The 20,859-nt window shown below is 39.6% G+C and overlaps 1 protein-coding gene across 3 annotated transcripts in view; it reads right to left on the bottom strand.

Annotated features, from left to right (window-relative positions):
* Nucleotides 1–14,502: 14,502 nt before the first annotated feature.
* Nucleotides 14,503–20,859, bottom strand: part of GK (glycerol kinase) — a 38,759-nt gene continuing 32,402 nt past the window's right edge. Inside the window, exons 19-20 of one of the 3 annotated variants that reach the window (XM_082043509.1) lie at nucleotides 19,903–19,992; nucleotides 14,503–16,799 (exon numbers count right to left, since the gene is read on the bottom strand). In XM_082043509.1, the coding sequence (XP_081899635.1) occupies nucleotides 16,786–16,799; nucleotides 19,903–19,992 (104 nt within the window). In that variant the 3' untranslated portion in view covers nucleotides 14,503–16,785. The remainder of the gene's footprint in view (nucleotides 16,800–19,902; nucleotides 19,993–20,859) is intronic. The other 2 variants (XM_082043510.1, XM_082043511.1) reach the window with 2 other exon arrangements.

Here is a 20,859-nt window from a genome sequence, read left to right as displayed (position 1 = left end):
GTCCTGAGTGGGAAGGGGGAGAGGGAGGGGCAAAAAGGGGGAAGTCGGGGGGAGAGGGGGTTAACAATACATCTGCCAGGGTATGTCACCCCCGCAATCTTAACCCTCGACACCGGTGGAAGGTTTATTTTTTTGGTCTGGTCTTCACAAGTCCCCAAAATAACATAGAATTATTTTAGTCAATTCAGTCTTGCTTTAGCTACAGGATACAGCCACAGTGATTTGCTGGTACCTTCTCAGGTGCACCCAAGCAGTGCTGGGGGTTCGATGCACTGTGGCACTGTGTGGCCTTTGCCAGCACATTCCTCTTAATCTCATTCATACAGTCAGCATTCCTAGTAAACACAGTGCGAAATCTCGAGGCTCAAATTTAAAATTCCCTTAACAATATTTTTTTCCCCCAACACAGGTATTTAATCTATATTGAGGAAAATAAAAAGTGTTATCTGGACCAATTTATCACAGCGTTGGTAAGGTATTAAAGGAAAACTGAAAGGAAATGAAGCTGTAAAGCAGAACTAGGTAGGAAGATTAATTTGGGGATTTCCTTTTTCTTTATGTCCTACTGCATATTTAATATTTAAAGAAGTTACCTTCTTCTCCAAGAAGCAATAGAAAATACAGGGGAAAAAAGAACATAAAAAGATAAAGCGTAGTCATAAAACAGAGAGGGAAATTATAAAACTGGCACTGAAGTGAACATGAGCTGTTGAAAGAGAAAAAGGAATAGATTTTTTTTTTCTGAAAAAAAAACCCACATGCATTTAAATTTAAAGTGTAATTAAACAGAAGGCTGGCTGGCAATTTAATATAGAGAAGATATTAAACAGCCATTGCACAGTAGTAAAGTGTTTAGTTAGCCAAGCTGATGGATTAAGTAAAGACTGTATGTCCCAACTCTTAACATCACCAGAAATTAAAACATATCTGAACTGCCGACAACACTAGGCATAAAGTTACTGCTTAGACTCTTGTCATTCCAGAGACTGCCTTGACCACCTCACACTTACTTCCTAGCTAAAGGTTGGATATTCATTGCCTGTGCTGTCCAGAATTCCTAAATTAATGATGTTAAATATTTATGTGCCTTGAAGCAATAAAGAAGCGTAAGTAAATGCATTAAAAAAGCTACCAAATAAAACAAAAACAAAAACCAAAAAACCCAAGCATATGCACATTAGCTCTACCTCACTTAGACACTTTGGTGTCCAGGTAAATAAACAGCCTCACAGTCCATCTCCCTCTGCTGACCAGATCATCCCCTGGCAGGGGAGTGTGGGGCGTCCAGAAGACAACTTAGCCCACCAAAGATCCTGACTGTGCTCCAGCGGTGACTTTCTGTGCTGAATAGAAACGTGGCCCAGGGCAACAGGGTCAGAGCTGTGAGACTCGAGGGCACCTAAACTGTAGGCATTACATAGCTGCAAAGGAAAATACTTTCCACACCGTCACTTGAAGACCTTTTAGTATGTTTTAGTTGGAGAACATGATACCTGCATCCAAGAACATCCTTGTTTGGAGAAGGAAACCTGCAGGATTTGATGCCTAGTGCAGAACCATCAGTCTCACAAGGGTTAACCACACAACTACTGGGGCAACGGGCCTGGACATTGTCTTTCACTGGTGGAATTTTGTGGGAAGTCAACACATGTACGAGCGAATGGTCCAAGCCCTGAAACCTCACACACATGAATGCAGAGGTTGTAAATTTCCCTCAGGGGAGGGGGAAATCTTCAGCCATCAGGCTGGTGTTTGATCTGCACGTTTTCTTTTACAGCGTCTCTGCTTAGTCCAGAATTTATTTATACAGGAGTCTTACATGTGGATGTCGTAGGTTTAACATAAAACTGTAATAATGAGGGTCATAAATCAGCTAATGGTGTGATGTTGGTTAATGATTCATTGAAAAGCTGAAATAATAGAACTTAATAAATTATTGGATTAGGGTAGGAAAAAAAAAACACCTGTATTTTAAAACAGAAAGGCATATGCATGACCCCTTACAGACAGTAACAGAAACTTCACGTTTGTTGTCCGGCAGCTGGAACTCTTCTCCCTTGCATACTATGTGGAACTAATCGTTTTCCAAAAATAAACAGTCAGTGTGAGCTTAAATAACAAATACGTAGCTTTTCAGGGTGGTAAAATCCATAACTTCTCAAGGTTCTTCTATATAATTCAGCAATGACCTGCTAGTGCCTTTCAAAGGATAACATAAAAATCAATACTGAGTTATAGAATTTTTTTGGTAACTTTCCCATTATCGATTTAACTCTTTTTAGAATTTAAGGCAATGAAACATTTATTACTTTTTCAAACTTTATTTTCCTGAAAAATTCTTACTCCAGTTTTGCTGTCCTGTCCTTACATGTGAGTTAATGTAAGAGCAAAAGTATTGCCTGACCTGAGCAGAATTTGTAGCAACCATTTGAGGCTTGTTCTTAGGGACAAACAGGGTAAATCACGCACTGCTGCTGTGGGAGGTTGATGTCAGGCAGAAAGGGTGACTGGGCCAAGTGATTTCTGCTTCTTCTTCATTTCATGGTCATTATCTTCTCACCAGCAACCCTGAGTACTACTCCACCAATGCTTGTGAAGCAAATCAAAGAATCATTTTGATTGGAAAAGACCTTTGAGATCCTCAAGTCCAGCTATTAATGTAACACTGCCAAGTTCACACCGAACCATGTCCCTAGGAACCTCATCTATGCATCTGTTAAACACCTCCAGGGATGGTGATGCCACCACTTCCCTGGGCAGCCTGTTCCAACGCCTTACAACCCTTTCCATAAAAAAAAAGTTTGTAATATCCAATCTAAACCTCCTCTGGCACAACTTGAGGCCATTTCCTCTCATTCTATCGCTTGCTACTTGAGAGAACTGACCAACACCCTCTATGCTAAAACCTCCTCCCAGGAGGTGAAACAGGGCACACACACACCAGTGACACCCACACAACTTGCTCTCCTCATCCCGATGAAGGCTCTAGGATGACTGGGAAAATGTTGCTGGGCAGTGGGAAACGCCACCAGACTCAGCCATGGTCAGCAGTTCCCCAGGTCTCCGGTAGCCCAGGTATGACCCCTGCGCTGGGCAAGCACAGAGCGCGTCTTGTGCCAGCAGCCACTGCATGGGATTTTCCAGCAACAGCTTCCCTTGACCTACTGAAAAGCACAGTGGACAGTCAACTCACCTCTGTTCCTACTATTTGCACTAATTGTCTGTTATTTCATCACAGGAAGGATTAAAAATACGTCGTTGGGTGCTGGCTAACTACTTCTGCAATAGAAAATAAAGAGAAAGCAACCTGTCTTCTCTTGATCCAAATTCATAGTCTTGATGACCACTGGAGTAAACCATCTCTTTAGAGATAATCACAGTCCATTCACATGTAGGCATGTGCCCACATCCCTAAACCTTCTTCACTAACTCCTGCTTGCTCTGATGAAGTGTAAGTGTTTGGAAATGTTATTAATGTGCAAACAAGACCTGATCAGACCCCATAGTCATTTAGAGATCAAATCAACAGCCCAATACATAATATTTATCCTGGAGGAGCTACACAAACATCACTTGGCTGATTTTAAATGACTAATCATGCCTTGCAATAACACTTTTCTCATCAAAAATTGTTTCTTACCAGCAATTAAGTTTTGGGTGGTTTACTGCCTTTGGGATATTTTGCATAAACTTTGCTCATTATCCCCATCAGGAACGGCAGAAACAGAATGAAGTTTATTTTGAAGCTAAAATGATCATGCAAGGAAACAAACACTCTGGCTGAAAACTCAACCTGGAGCTGATGGGTCATCACAGTTAATATGTAATAGATCTGTGATACAATATAAATAATACAAGTCCTACCATGCAGTCTGGAAAACACAATAATTACAAGGACTTTACATATTCATCCACCTACTCACATTTTGATTTTAGAGTGGTCTGTGACCTTTTTGCTTTCTAATAATAAACCCTTTTATTCACTTTCCTCTCATCAGAAAAAATGTCAGACTACAATTAAGACAATTATTCATATGTTACAGATTAAATAATAAAAAGCAGAAAACATAGTTTAATTAAATATAGGGACACAGGAAAACAAAAATCAGCTATTTGACATATGAAAACTATATGAAACACTATAGTCTAAGCTTCTCTTCTCAGAAAGAGAGGTAATGAAAAAATAATAAACTTCAAGCACAATGTTCCAGATGTACTCCTCCTATTCTACATATAGGAAAAAAAAAGCTACATAGAAATAAAGAGAAGATAAGCTATGGTAGACTCAACAGACCTTCTAAGAGGTCTTCCAAAGTCCAGTTAGAGGATGGAAATATGCTGCCATGTCCAACAACTCAATCACTACGTAATTTGAAAAATAGAACTATTTCTATATTCTTGAGCTTGAGAGAGAGAAAAGATTAAAAAGGTGAAAACTAGAAGCTTTAAAATACGTATATATACATATAGCTATACCTGCAATTAATAATTTTAACCCAGTACGGTGAAATTTGTATTAAAATAATTAAAGCTAACAGTGGCAATCCCATTAGGTGCAAAAGTGATCCCTAGGGAGAGAGAAAGCGGAAAAGCAAAGAACCAATGGCCAGAAAACAAGTTGTAGTAAGAGTAGTTGCATTTAAACAGTCCTAAAATTACATTCAGCCCTTTGAAGGCAACTGCAAGGCTGATGTGGCCCTTGGTGAAAATGAATTTGACACCCATGCCCTAGAGGAAGGGAATAAATCCTGTATATTGCCCGTGCCCCTTAGGGTTTACATCTACCTCCATTTGGTAAATACACCATCCCTGGGGCAGTGATATCATGACCTTCCTCACCAGCTAAAGATTCACAGCAACAGAGAGGCTGGTGGTGATGAGAAACATCCACCCCCACACCACTGGGATGAGTAATTTCCTAATGAAGAGCTTTACTTTCCACTCCAGCATTACGGATGTATCATTGAAAACTGTTTTGGATATAGCTGTAAATAATTAAATGCTGCTGGATACAACTCATTTATTGACCATCCAGGAGTGAGACAAGGGGTCTTCCTAACTCATGAATAAAGAGCAGCGGGGTCCCATATTGACAAATAGATGAGCAGTAATCAGGAGAAAAGCACGTGTGTTGGGTGAAAGAGTACGGCAGAACAGCAAAGTTCCTATTCACTGTAATACTGGATGAAACGTGTAGATAACAGTAGATCCTCACTGTAAGAGGGAACACAAAGAAGCAGGCTGACAATCCTGTTTGAGTTTTGTGACCTTTTCCAGACATATCCTCGCTAATGGCACTTTGGCTCCTACTGGAGCTAATCCTGCAAAATTTGTACATTGGACTGCCCAAAGAAATCTCTCTTTGCCTGACAATGTCCCTTTCCTGGGGAGAGCAACAAACTGCAGCTACTGCAAAAGGCAGAGCCCTTTTTGCCCCTTATTTTTCAGAAAACATCAGACTTTCTTTGTGTGCAAAACCAAACACAGAAAAACAGTAAGGAGGAACCATGTGCTTGACAAAATGTAGAGGGAAAACTCAGAAAGTCCAGCTTCATTTTGCCAGAAAGCTGTAATTTGGGGTCAGTTAAGTCAGAACAGGGGAAAATAAAGCTATGGTTCTGAAAAGGACACCGAAAGGAGGAGGGAGGGAAGGGAAAGTGGAAGCGATGAAAGCACCACCTCCACTTTCAAGCTGTTAATGATATCCAGCTGGTTTTCACCACTGAGAATATTGCTTTCCTCCCTCTGAAAGTTAAGGTAATGCATTCTATTAAGCAGGAAAGTGTTCGAACTGACTAATATCCACTATTCTGTGGAGAGGTGTCAGCATGGTATTTTTATTCTTCTCCTTCCTACTCCATCAGTAAAGCAGCAAAGGAAGCCGTGTTGAACAGCATTAGGCAATTAACGCAACTGATGCACTGACATTTTCCAGTGAAATCCTTTTGCTAGAATTTAATTATAAAACTTGGTTGACTCCTTTTACACAGTGAAATTAATTTTAATTAAAACTTTTGCAGGGCTTTCAGTCAACTTCCTTTACACAATTTACTTGATGAATTTGATAAACACGTGCAATTACAGTGCTCTGGATTTTTAAATTGGTTTTATTTTCGTCAGGAATTCTAGCAGGCTTCTAAATGTCACCTGGGCAAAGATGATGTGATATGAATGGCTGGGTGGGAGCTGCCCTTGGCCACCATCCTAGTTAAGGGCTCAGTCTTTGATCAAATTATGCCTATCTGTCTAGGTCCTGTCATTTGAGAGTAATGGCCCTGAGTGAAAGCATCCCAGACTCCTGGTGTGACTCAGGGTGAATTACTTAGTCCTATTGCAAGTACCATGTTTTGGACATCCAATCTGGACAGTGTGTCTTTGGAGGTCCAAAATGAAGCCTCAAAGTCTGTGAAGTTCCCTCAAAAGTACCACTTTGCACTGCATGTTGGGCATGAGGTTAGGGCACCATTCTGGCAAGCTGCTGGTCTCAATGCCGTGGTCCCCAAATGCAAAGGGGTGAAGAAAGCAGCCCCTCATGGCCTAGTTGTCACCTCTGACGGGGCACTGAAACTGCGTGGCTTCAGCTTGTGTGCTTGGTTTTTAGGGGAAGCAAGGAGAACACCTTCAGGTGAGAATCTTTTTGCTGCCTCACGGATGGAGGGCATTTGTGGAGCTGGTGTGTGTGACTTGCTGTGCTACTGCATGGTGGGAAAGCACAATTTTGCCTCCCAGGGCCAGCTCTGTGCTCCCAAGGGACTTCCAGTCACATGGGGTTGATGGGATGAAGCCCAAGAGACTTACTGGTTCCTGACAGCTTAGGGGTTAGGCTTAAATTTACATACAACTACATCCATCATAGACAGGATTATTCCACTCATAGCTAACCAGGGTTAAGAGACTCTGTGCTTTTTCATCTCTACTAGGATACCCAACACAGTATTTAAAAAAAAAGGAAATACAGCAGAACAATGAATAACTGAGTGACATTTCCCACACTGCACTGGTCTAGCACAACTATTAAGAAATGGTTAGTCTTATTTTGAGTAATTTAAACACAACAAAACAGTCAGACAATGGCATTAGAAACTCCTTTGGTATCTATCAGACGTGTAGCTACACAGGGACAAACTGTAATCTCAACAGACATCCTAATGCCCAAAGACATAGTCCAGGTTTAAGTGGCAACAAGTATCCACTTGTGTATGTGGTGCACAAGGGTAAGAGAGTAAGACTTAGTCTGCTGCCTGTGCTTGGCTTGTTTTCTGAATAAACAAAGAGCTTCTCTTTTTTTTTAGTTATAAACAGCCAGTACTTTTCAGCAAAGACAGAATGTGGTTAAGAAAGCTAACACAATTTTCTGGTCCTCTATTAAGAAGATCAATTTATGCTTTAAATTTTTAACCAGTCAAAGGCTTCAGATTTAAAGCATAACTTACCATAACCATATAGAAGTTTTTTATGCTTCAGTTGTTTACAAACTACACAATCATTTAGAATTTTCTCTCAGGTCACCTGTGGCATTAACTTAATGCTAACCTAGGTGGCACTAATAAATGATGAAAACATCAAAGAATGAAAACAAATGTATATTTGTTGAAAATGAACATAATAAATAACATAATAAATATCTGTGCAACTGGCTTTTGAGTACAAATATGCCTTGATTAAATAATAGAAGTCCCATGCCTTGGGCCAGCAATGTCTGGTTACTTGGCTGATCAAACAGGAGTTTCATTTTTATAGTTACGGCTACATTTCCTTAATATCTGCTGTGGCAGGAAAATGACAGTGGTGACAAATCTGTTTTTTGGAAAGTTTGCACCATATGGGTTGGTAGCAAAGATTAACATAAAGAAAAAAGGAGACTGGAGGAATCAGTCTGAACTGTGCACATACCCAAATAAAGGGATACCATCCCTGGGGGCTTTCTTTAAAACTCTTACCCATAATTCCTATCTCAAGTGCTTTAGAAGTTTTCTTCATTGAAGAAAGATTACTTTTGAATAGATTAGCTTTATTCTACATTGTTTAAATTAGGAGTGTCATGCAACTTAGCCTGAAAAACAAGCTATTAAAATTGCTGTGATAACAGTCTGGTTTAGTTCAAGCCCAAGATGCCAAGGCTAGGTCTGCAAAACGGTTTCTTAAAGCACAGAAATAAGGCCATTTTGCTGTGGTAAGACAGAGATTTTAGATCAGTTCCCATCTAAAAGGCCAGTGAAGCCAGTGAAAGCACAGCATTGCCGCTATGTCTAACGTACATGGGTGCTAAGGTATCAACCAAGCAAAGTGCCCGTGTCCCCAGGGGAATCACAGCTGTGCTGGCAAAGGGTTACAGTGTGGGCTGCACTTCAGCACTGAGGTGGGGATGGAGAAGGATTATTTGAATTTATACAAATGCAAATATACTTTTTTCTTCTGAATGCTCTTTTCCAGAAGCAGTTTTGTCATGATGGAAACCAGATCCACAAAAATCCCTATAAGGTACTATCCTGAACCCCAACAAACACCCAATGTGTGAACTTCAGCATCACTCTTCTTCAGTTCATCCCTCTGTACAGTGTTTCTTTCATACTGTAGCTACAAGGCCATCTGTCAAGAGGAAGGATTAGCTCTGTAAAGGTGGATAAGGAGTACACACGCTCTGAAAAATGTATCTTTAAAGTATGAAAATGTCTGGCATGGCTACATTTTGTCTAAGACTGTCAGACAGTATCTCGCTACAGTAGCAGGGTGAGGGGACAGACGGAGAAACCCCAGCTTCTTGTTCCTGTACTGGAATGGCAACACTTTTACTGACATGAGGTCCTGACTCAAAGTGATGAGGTAGATAAGCAAACCCCAAATAACAAACAAACAGCTATTAGCAGCCTTCTGAGTGGATAAAATGTTTGAGTTTTTTCAGGGCCAGAGAAAAGAGGTAGAGAGAAAGAGGTACCTTGGAGATGCCTGTGAAAAGGTATTAGCTTAGTATAATTTCAGGCACCACAAGAATGAGAACCCATGCCTTATGCACTGCAAAACCTCTAACTTCAAAATAAAATAAAATAAAGAGACATGGATCCCAGTTATATGTGTTTTCTTCACTATGGAACATCAGTTCATTTAAAAACCTAGGCAGTGTCCAATATTAAATAGCCATAGGGAGAAAGAAATTACATACAAACTGGGAGACAAGATGCTGGAAAGCAGTTCTGCAGAGAAGGATTTGGGAGTTTTGGTGGACAGCAAGTTGAAGGTGAGCCAGCAGTGTGCCCTGGCAGCCAAGAGGGTCACCCGTGTCCTGGGTGCATCCAGCGCAGCGTTGCCAGCCAGGCGAGGGAGGTGATTGTCCCGCTCTGCTCTGCACTGGTGCGGCCTCACCTGGAGCACTGTGTGCAGTTCTGGGCAACACAGGGTAACAAGGGTATAAAGCTCCTGGAGAGTGTCCAGAAGAGGGATACAAAGTCGGTGAAGGGTTTGAAGGGGAAGCCGTATGAGGAGCGGCTAAAGTCACTGGGTTTGTTCAGCCTGGAGGAGACTTAGGGGAGACCTCATGGCAGCTACAGCTTCCTCACAAGGGGAGGAGGAGGAGCAGATGCTGAGCTCTTTTCTTTAGTGACCAACCACAGAATCTGAGGGAACGTCAGGAAGAGGTGCCAGGGGAGGTTTAGGTTGGACATGAGGAAAAGGTTCATCCCCCAGAGGGTGGTGGAGCACTGGAACAGGCTCCCCAGGGAGGTGTCACGGCCCCAAGCCTGACAGTGTTCAAGAAGAGACTGGACAACGCCCTCGGACACATGGTGTGAACTGTGGGGTTGTCCTGTGCAGGGACAGGGGTTGGACTCGATGATCCTTGTAGGTCCCTTCCAACTCAGGACATTCTATGATTCTACCTAATTATACTTTAACGGCTACTTTGTGCATATGGAGTATTAGTTCTGTGTGTAACCTTGGCACTGGAACGGTGTGAATTTTGAGTGAAAATTTGTAACCTTACAAGTCTTAGGGGGATTTCTGTAAACAAGAATTGCTACATCTCTTGTTTTTTATTTTATTATGAAAGAACTCACTGTCTGTCCTCATACGCAGTTATTACTATGCATTTACTGCAAACTAGTTTGGTAGCACTGATCTACAGTGTGTAAATGAATTGCTCATATGCTGATGTTATCTTTGTTTCTATTGTAAGGTAGTACAGCCGTGACTCATGTTTTTGTATAAATATTTAAATTATTATTTCAACATTTTCATTTAGAGAATACTGTGCCAAATGCTGCTGTGATAGCTTCAACAGATGCGATTTTGAAAGCAAGTAGGAATTTCTTTTTTCTTTTTTTTTTTTTTTTTAGTGAAACTATAACAAAATCTTCCAACAATTTCAGAAATTCAAGGATATTATGTAAACCACTATCATCCTACTACTATGACCCGCAACCATCCTGTTGCTTGTTATATTGATCTACTGTTGCTTACACTTGATTCTGCACTGCTAAAATTCTGGTATGTTTTTTCCTATGTTTCCTAAGTGCTTATCTCACACACCAAATATTAAAACCATGCCTGCATATTCCAACATACAACAAGCCTCATTTACGTAGCAGTTGGGACTTGGTGTTTCACATACTCATGAATAAACAAATAGCCTATTTCAAGATTAGCAAATAAAATCTTTCATCACTACTGTAATATGTTTAACTTAATTAATTAATTAATATGAATTCTACTTAACATTACTTAACAGTTAGTAGTTTGACAAACCCTGCACTGTATATGCTTGTTTGTTGTAGTATCAGTGGGGAAACAGAAAGATTGGTATCAAAGAAATGATAGCATGATCTGAGATCTATTGCTGGCTATGACAGCCCTTGGTCGTGCTTGAGTCTGAAGTTCATCAATGAGCTGAAATGCAAACCAAGGTCAGGTACAATTCATTTACTTTAAGGCTTATGTATCAGAAAGTCACAGAATAGAGGCATCATGTTGCATATGAAGTGGTATGCACCTCGTTGAAGACTAACTAGAGTTCAAATAGAATAGGTTGTGTTGGTAATACAAACCTGTTTCTTGAGGGGGCGTGTCTTAAAGAGACTCAATAATACTTGTCTTGAGGTTTAACTGAGATACACCATTACTTAGAGAACAATGTTAAAGTTATCATCTCATATTTTGAAGACAGGGTTCTTGCATGTTCCATATAGGTCACTCTCTCCCCTTTTCCCCTTCTTCCTTAACGCAAAAAGTTTGGACAGTATCAGATGCCTCCAATATTTGTAGCATGAGAGCTCTAGAAGCTTTTCTTCTTGTCAGCATTTTCTTCAGCTGAAGAATTCTTTAATGTTTGTGGATGAAAGTGATGTTAATATTGAAACACAATGCAGGGGAGTGCATTAATATTTGTGTAATGCGCCCTCTCAACTGTAAGCTGACTTCAGTTTTTTCATATGGAGTATTAATACAGTAGGCATTTCTGTGCTCATAAAAGCTGACAAGAAACACTCATCAGTCTTGAATTCCTCTGTATCAAAGAGTAAGCTCAGGTTTTCAGTAATCAGTTCACCTGCAAGATAACATTTGCAAGAAAGATGGGTAGGGCTGATGCAGTCAGAAAACTTAAAAAATAAGTAGCTGCAGTGATATGCTCAAAGTTCCTGATGCTGTTTATGAAGGAGCCTGGGAAATGCAGGCACTGCAGAGCACACTGACTAACCCATCCTGTTGCCAAAACAAATAGAAGACCACCTGAACAGCTTTGGAACTGCGAGGGAAAGTGCTTGTTCAAGGCAGTGACAGCTGATCACCAATACCATCCTGTCTGCAAGGTCTTTTCTAGTTGCACAAGACACAAGAAGTGTGTCAGGTGATCCAGAAGCTAGAGCTCCTGGACCTTCAGTTCTGGGAGTGCTCCATCCCTGCAAAAATGAAAAATAATGGTGCTGGAGATTCTTCCAATGGAAGTGAATGTAAGGATAGTCAGAGAAGGAAGCCCCAGATCAGAATCCCATGGATTTAAAGAAAAAACACCATAGACAAAAAGAAATTACTCCCAAACTGGTATCTTCCCATCATAAAAGTTTAAGGTATCCATATTTTTAGGTTTTGCTAACTACAATATAACTACAGTCTCTTTGGAAGCATGTCATACCATGGCTGGCTTTTGGGCAGTTTTGAAGCACCTGGTGGTATAATTCCATATAAAAAATAGGGTATTGAACTAATGCAATCAGGAATCTGAAAAAAACAGTCTGGTTAAGCTCCCACTAGCAACTGCTTAAAAAAGCAGAGTCAGTGAGAGCAGGGCCATGTCCCGCTGGGTTTTGAGAATCTTGAAGGATGGAGACTCCACAACCTCTCTGAGTAACGTGCTCCTGTGTGTGACCACCTTTTCTTTTGTTTGAATGGAATTTCCTGCATTTCAGTTTGTGCCCACTGCCCCTCGTCCTGTCACTGGGCACCATAGAGAAGGGTCTTGCTCCATTGCTTTATTCCCTGCATCGGTATTTCTATCTGAGCTTTCTCCAAGCTGAGAGGTCCCAGATCTCTCAGTGTCTCCCGTACAACAGATGATCCCATTCTTTAACCATCTTCGTGGCCTGTCACAGGACTCACTTTGGTATGTTCGTCTGTCTCTCATACTGGCAATACCAGAGCTGGACCCAGCACGCCAGGTGTGTCTCACCAGGGGAAGGATCACTCCCTTGACCTGTTGGAGATGCTCTGCCTGATGCAGCCCATGGTGCTGTTGGCCTTCTTTCCTGCAAGCACTGCCTCATGTTCAACTTGGTGTCCACCAGGGCCATTTCTGCAAAGCTGCTTCCCAGCAGGTTGGCCCTCAACATGCCCCAGTACAACAGGCTGGACTTGGCACTTCCCCTTATTGAACTTCACATGGTTCCTATCAGTCCTTTCTCCACCTTCTTGAGATCCCTCCGGAGAGCATGGGAAAACCATTCCAGTAATGTTCTTTCGTCATTTTTTCGAGATTTAGAGGGCTGCTACTCATTTGCCTGCCCTTATCTCCAGGACTGATGAGTACTACTTCCATGAATGCTGGTAAATTATGATAATGAAAAAAACCAACCCCAACAACAGCCAAAGATCCTGGGCTTGTGTTACAGCTCTTAATGGGACAGCATTCCACAGCTACAGATCTCAAATTCTTTAGATGGAAAGATTAGGGCCTGGATGCTGGTATGGATATTAAGAAGCTTATTTGGATAGGGCTCCAATAATAGACTAGACATTGTTTTAGCTTTTGTTGAACAAAAAAATCTTCATACATATAAATTTCTGCTACTAATTACATTAATAAAGTTCTCATCTCATAATATTCCAGCTTGATGAATCATGGGATTTGAGTGTGCTCTTGTGCAGCACAGCCAAGGGCAAGCCTGTAATTTTGCTGTGTGAAAGGAAGACTGAAGTCTGATATTGAGTAATAATGTATTACCTCAGGTTTCTGTGTCCCGATGTGATATTTAAATGCCTTTTTTGGCAGGGGGGTGAGGAGGTGTGTTGGTTCTGACTCACACAACCGATTTCGATATAGGGGACTAAAGACTCTGTAAAAACTATGGATGAAGGTCATATCCTTGGGATCATTATGCAGCATCAGATGTGCAGAACAGAAGTGGGAGCTTTGTAGAGCCAGAACAAATGAGAATCTGGCAGGTACCCTTCATACATGTATCATCTCCACATATACATGTACCCCCATGCTTCTTTCTTAAAATAACACCTGACACTCCTGGCTAGTGCCCTCAGCAGTGTTTTCTATTCCATGAGCATTTCTTCCCCCAACCCATAAAGGCTTTTGATCTGTAGCAGTTACCAGACCATGGTATAAGAGCAAAAGCCATTGGGCCTGTTGGCCCCACCATGCAAAGTTGTTTGAGATCTTTGGATCAAACCTGTATTATGACTGTATCCTTTTTAGTTTTTCTCCTTGTGTTTTCCTGCTTTTGATCCTGAATATGGAGGGACTTGAGGAAATGTAATTTCTAATCCAGTCCTTGAAACTGAATATATCACTGAAAAGCAGAATGAAGTACTGCATGGATTTGAGGTGTACATGAGAGCACATGAAAGGACATCTGTGATATTTAAAGAGGGTGCTCTACTAGAGAAGAAACTTCTTCTCAGTGAGGGTGACAGAACACTGGAACAGGCTGCCCAGGGAAGTTGTGGAGTCTCCTTCTCTGGAGACATTCAAAACCCGCCTGGACATGTTCCTGTGCGACCTCACAGTATCACACAGTATCACAGTATGTTTGGGATTGGAAGGGACCTCAAAAGATCATCTAGTCCAATCCCCCTGCTGGAGCAGGAACACCTAGGCGACCTCACCTAGGTGTTCCTGCTCCAGCAGGGGGATTGGACTAGATGATCTTTTGAGGTCCCTTCCAATCCCAAACATACTGTGATACTGTGATACTGTGATACTATTTAATGTGTCAATGTATGCTAATGCCTCATGCAAAAAACATTAATTAAAATGTGTCTGAAATATAATGTGCAAGAATAAACTGACAGCTTATATTGATTTATTTATGGTATTTTAATACCAAGTTAACGTATTTCTCAAGTAAGAATTTTATAAATCTGGCAATTTATAGAAAAAAATAAATCACAGCTTCACAAAAAGCTAACTTTCAACAGTTTGTTCCCTCCCCCCCAACACGCAGTTTAAAATATATTTCAACTATGTTGGTAGAAAGTTAACAGTGGTGTGAAGTTCTTAAAAAACATTTGCAACAACAATTGAAAATAAAATAACGATTTTTGCTCAGTGAAAAAGTAACAGGAATTGTGTTTCCCGGTAAAATTCAGAAAAGCAGCAAAAAATCTCCCTTCTACTTATTATGTGCTACTTTTCCCCCTGCCACGTACATCACCAGCAAAGGCAACACTTCAACATTAACCATTCCCAGGTTCAGTACTTCAGTGTTTTTGGCAAGAAGTCAAGGGCAGAGGTCCGGTGTTTGAGGTGTGTACTTCCCTTGCCCTGTGTGCTCCAGAGCCTGCTGTCACTCTTGTTCCTTAGGGTGAGGTGGGATCAGTAACAACCCCAAGTAAAGGTAAGGAGTATAAAGATATTTCTATGGATTGACGTTGATTTTTCATTCTTTCTTTACCTCTCCAATACAAACTGGAAAACACAGAAATTTTAGCTGGCACACCTCACATTTGAGTATTTATGAGACAGAGGATTCGAATGATGTTGTTATATTTTCTCCTGTGCACAAAACCCCCCTCTGTTGAATTTATACATGTAATCACAGGACAAAAAAAAATGTTCCCTTCTCTAACTTCTTAAGTAAAAGTCACATTTTCAAAAGTCATTGCACTCAATAATAAAAAGGCAATTAATATGCATTTGATATTAAATATATTGTACAGACCTGAACTTCTGTGCAATCCATTGCTTCAGACACACACATATTTAACATCTTTTTAAAAACTAAGCCTCTAAACATAGTTTCTATACTGATCTAATGGCACTAGACAAAAATACATTTTCTTTTACCTAAGCAATAAGGCTGACACTTGTCATGCTCTTGGTGCAAACAGGAAAGCTGAACATACTATTATTGCATCACTCCTTTACCCCTGGAGGACAAAAAACTTCCAAGTGGATGCAACTCAGTTGTCATACACGTTGCCTGTGAATTCCAGTGGCCCAGTTCAGGTGCCAAGTGCTTACTCTTTCAGGTCAGGGTTTTGGTTGTCCCAGCATACTTTGTGACAACTTGCTGTTAAAACTATGGACATTGAAACTGAGATTTTGGTCCCTGAGATATACTAAATGAGATCAAGAACTAAAGCACTGATATTTAATTTAGAGTGGACTCTCTTTAAGGAAAACTAAGTTAGCTTCAACTTTCAGAAGTTTAACAAATATCACTAAAATATTCTTATGCAGGATGTCAGAATATATGTGGTATTGCTGAAGAAAAGTGCATTGTACAGAGTAGTTTTAAGAGTTATCGGTTGCTGAGGACCTGTCAGCAGTCCTGTATCAAATTTATCTTTTCAACCCAGCAGAACAGCACAAGAACATGAAACATGGCCTTAACAAACACATCTGTTTAGTCCTATTTCTTTAAAGAAACAGCTACAGGACTTAGTCCTGAAAAACTGAACACAAATGCCAGAAGGCAAACCAAACTTTTAAACTTTGTAACTGATCATTTCGACAGTACCCTGTGGACCATACCAGCAACCTCTTCATTGCCAAACCAGTGGCGATGTGTGCTACTGGTAATACATTTTGAAATAGTGTTTAAAAGATTTGTACCATTGAAGGTGTTTCAGATCAGCAGCAACTACAATAAAACATCTTTGGCAACCATAAACATATGAAAGGTAATTCACAGCAGCTGGAAGAATTGTAAGATGTTTACAAAGTTCTATAGTGCATTGTTAACTTTCTGCAGTGTGTTGTATAAAGTACCAAAGCCCTGAAAAGGGGAGCTAAACATCTGATATTACTTCAGAAGGTGCAGGGTTTTGATATACCAGCTTTCTCACACAAAGCTAGGGCTTGTGAAATTTTAGAGCATGATGTGAGAAAGTCCATGCAAAGACCTCCAGTGCAGTTGGAGTTGATGGGGAAAGGAGCAGAGTAATGAAGGGCTGAGGACTTAAGTTTCAGAGTACCACTGGGAGGTTACACAGGGACTGGGAACAGATGGATTCATGAACGAATTTAGTCACACAAATAGTACAATCACATTGATGGTGGAACCTCTTCAGAAAACAAAACAAAAGAAAAAAATCAGCTGCATCTGGACAGTCCACTAAGTAGTTTCATTTACCAGTACCTTAAATAAGAAAAAAAACATGTGTTAGTAATATAGAATTTACTCTAAAACATTAATAACACTCTATAATACAGCTGAGCTATTATATAAGAGGAATTCAGTATAACCATCTTTTGTTTTCAGTTAATGGGATTATAAATTAGGTGTATCTTGTGACATCAGATAAACCAGCACTTAAGTGTGTGGGATGTGCAGGAGAGAAAGATGGGTAAATTTTAACAAGTAGAAGAACCGAAGGAAGGTACTCTAAGCTTTTTTTTTTTTTTTTTCCTGAATATGAGCTCAGTTTTCACAAATTTGGGAAACATTATTGCAACTAACTTGCAGAACTGCACAGTGATCCCTATATGTAAATTAGTATGCAATCTGGCGGTATCTATCACAACACAAGAAACTAAAAAGGAAAAAGAGAATCTTAAAAAGACCACAAAGCATATTTAAGCAGGAAGAATATAGTTTTACTATCAGTATTGATGCCTTATTCTGTGAGAATAAAGTAAAAGAATTTATGTCACGTAAAATCCCATATATAGCCAATCCCCATTTACACCTCACTTGAGAGGTGTCAGTTTAAGCATGCAAAGGCATGTCTTTAAATTTCAGTCTAATAAAATATAATACCACTTTCAGCTAACTTCCATGCCCTAAAGAAGTACAGCTGCAGAATATGTTGAAACCTCTCGCATGTCCACTTCCAAAACTACCGTGAAAACTTAAAAGAATCTTAGCATAACAATTCCAGTCGCTACACACAACTTAATAGTGACATAAAACAAAATACAGGCCCTTTCTCCCCTGGGAGAGAAGAAGAATGAGGATCATAGAATAAGGTACAAGTAATGATCTGATTTTGATGAAATTATGAAATGATATCATGCAATACAGTATTGTACTTCATATGCAGTCATCAGGTGCTGCATGAAAAGGCAGTTAGTCTAGCAGTTCTGTAAATGGGTTTTTGCCACATTAGTGTTCTCTGTTCTGCCACAGCAGATTTTTCCTTCGCATTTCAGTAGCTGTAAAATCATGGCCCTGCCTTACAGAGACATGTTCAACAACAGCGCTGTTGACGTGCAAGACTTACTGCTGTTTCAGCACATGAAGGATGAATTCAATCCTCAGTAGAATCAATCCTCAAACCTACAATACTGATGACTGCGTTCCATTTCCAGTGTTTTATTAAAAGGTAAAATATAACAAATTAATTAATGGAGTTCCTGTACTGAATTAGAAAGAAAGTCTGGTCAGCTGGTTCCAGCTTTTAAAAGCAGAGAATATTTACCAGAGGAAATGTCTAAGGGGGAAGCAGCCCTGCTCCAATCAGCAACACAAATTCTGTGTATCATGTTCTACCCTAACACACAGCTGAGCAAAACTACAACCTGTACATATTATCACTGATGCTATTCCTGTTTAGAGATCGTCGTTTTCAAAACAAATAAAAGCTGGACATTTCTTGCAACTTCTCCTGTCCCCAAGCTTAACATGTAAATAATACACCAACATATTGGTATATAAAGTTCCTGTATTGGTATATATTGTAACTATATAGAGAGAATAATTTGAAAACAACGGTAAAAATGGGTTCTGAAGGCCAGAGTGATGGGATGAATGTTTCCCACTTGTGGGTTAGAAAGGCACTGACAAGCTTAGGGAAGGGAGAAAAATATATTTTTTTAATGAGTTCCAGCAGTGCAGGTTTAGATATTTATATGCAGGTTACTGATTAGTTAGTTTTAAAAAGCAATACACCCAGAATTTAAATTGCTTATCTGCCTACTTAACATTGTTCTTCTTATTATTTTAGGTATCCTCCATGTGGTGAAGAACCTGACCTGGAATTAATATTCAAGTTGCTTAGTTCAGCTTGTTAAAAATTTACCCACTTAATCACAGCTGGTTTTATTTTGTTCTTCACAATCAAGATTGTTTTCATTCACAGATACATTCCAGAATTAGTAAATTAATGTCAATCCATTTGTTCAGTTTGATTTTTGCCTAGCATTTGTTTAGTTTGAATTTAGTTCTCCTACAAGCTCAGACAGTCTCTTTCATGCAAGAAAAATTACAATTGAATAGTTAATTCAGGCCGAATGAGTAGAAACAAAATACAAACACATAATCCCAGGAGCATGCTAGAGTCATCAATTGTCTGTTTAATTAACACCTCCCACTCAGCCCACCAAAACCAAAGAAAGAAAACTAAACAAGCACCCCCCAAAAGCTTACTAAGTGGTAACAATGGCTATACTGTAAAATATTTTATTTGGAATGAAATTATGAAACACCACAACAAAGAAAAATGACATCACCATATAATCTTTTTCTTACCATAAGAATATCTTAACGAAATGTCTTACTCCTGGCATAAGCAACTAACACCGTCATCCATGTTAAGAACTTTATTTTCAAATAAAACATATATTAATAGGTTGAAGATGCATCTTCATTGCATATGCACACAGTCCCTTTCCCCAGTTTTGCAGAGAGGCCTTTCAGGGTCTCTTTACACAAAATGAATTCAGTTATCCATCAAGAGTAAAGTACAAGAGAATATTCTATAGATTTAGTTGATGAAGATTTCTAACAATACAACAGTTCCAAGGGGACCAGAAAAACTAAAAGGATGCATGAAGCCTTTCAGGGACAGAAGAAAAGTCTTCCTTTTCTTTAAACAAGATCCTCAAAATAATTTTGAACATTATGAGAAGAAATAGAGAATAAAGGATGGAACCTTATTCTAACTGCAATACACACAGTAATGCAGGCAATGCAAAACTCTGCTGGGCTGCTCCAACCTATATACCCCTTTGGTAAACTGTGTACAGTCTGTGTAGCCAGATATAGGGAAAGGAGAATTCAAAGTTTCATGTGCATCTAACAGCTATGAATTTCATGGCACATGAGGATGAATTGAAGATGGCATTCACCTGGTTCCCCTAGGTACCATATGTCTAATTCACACCCTGGAACACTCGTGTGCATGAACAACAAAAAGCATCAGACATTTTTGCTAAAAATAAACAGATGGAATACAAAAAACCCCAATACTTAAACCAGTGTAGACAGCTTTTAAAGTGATCTAGTTCAAACAATAACTAACCTGAGACGTACTTTGCTCCGATTAACATTATCACGCTACTCATAATAAAAAAACCCAAAGGCAGACTACAGAAGATACTAGGGTCAACTGCTGTCATCCAGGGGAGGGTGTTTCCAGTCAAGCAAATCAAAAGAGAGATATATATATAAATTACAATATATGTGTTAAAAATCATATGAACAGCAAAAAGTAACAAATGTAATGACGTTTGCAGAAAAAATGAAAAAGATCATGTATAACCCCCACAATAATTCAAACAGGCTCTCAATATAAGAGTTCAAATCCAAATTCCACTGTTAGCACTATCTAGGTTAAGCCCAGTTCTAGTATTCTTCAATCTTAAATATTCCTAGCAGGCAGAAGACAGAGTTTCAAAGCACGAACTAAGGAAAGTAACATTTCCCTCCCCCCAGCGTTAAACAAGATAATCACTGAGGGTAAGTTTTGATAAGCATATCCCTTTTCATATGAGCTGAAGAATAAGACAGAGTTTTAGTTTTCTGCAAGGTAGAATTTTCTATATCTTTCAAAATGAAATAATGGTATCAAGTAAGACATGCATCAAGGATTTGGGATTTTAGCATACATAACAAAGAGTTTAGATGTAAGGCTATTAAATGATAATGGACAACACTGAAGTGAATCTTGTTATTCATTCAAAGTAACCTACTTCCCTTCCAAATAGCCTTGACAGAATTCTTTGTATAACCATGGTGTTAAATAAAACACTTAAACAAACATATAAGATGGTAAAAGGAAAATTTTAGCTTTAGCTTTTAAGAATAAAGGAAGAGACTTCATGCCACTTGAGGGCTTCAACTGTGGATTGTGGGGGTAGATTACATTTTGAGGATTCTTTACTTAATACTTTTCATTCTAACAGTTTTTCCAGCCAAAGGAAAGTGAAATTAAGACAAAGCCCATAAATGATGTGTTGTAGGATGACCCAGGACTAAA

The sequence above is a fragment of the Streptopelia decaocto genome, assembly GCF_964273445.1.
Source record: "Streptopelia decaocto genome assembly, chromosome: 1".
NCBI classification, from domain to species: Eukaryota; Metazoa; Chordata; class Aves; order Columbiformes; family Columbidae; genus Streptopelia; species Streptopelia decaocto.
The sequence above is the reverse complement of the archived record's forward strand: the minus strand, read 5'-3'. Positions and strand labels throughout refer to the sequence as shown.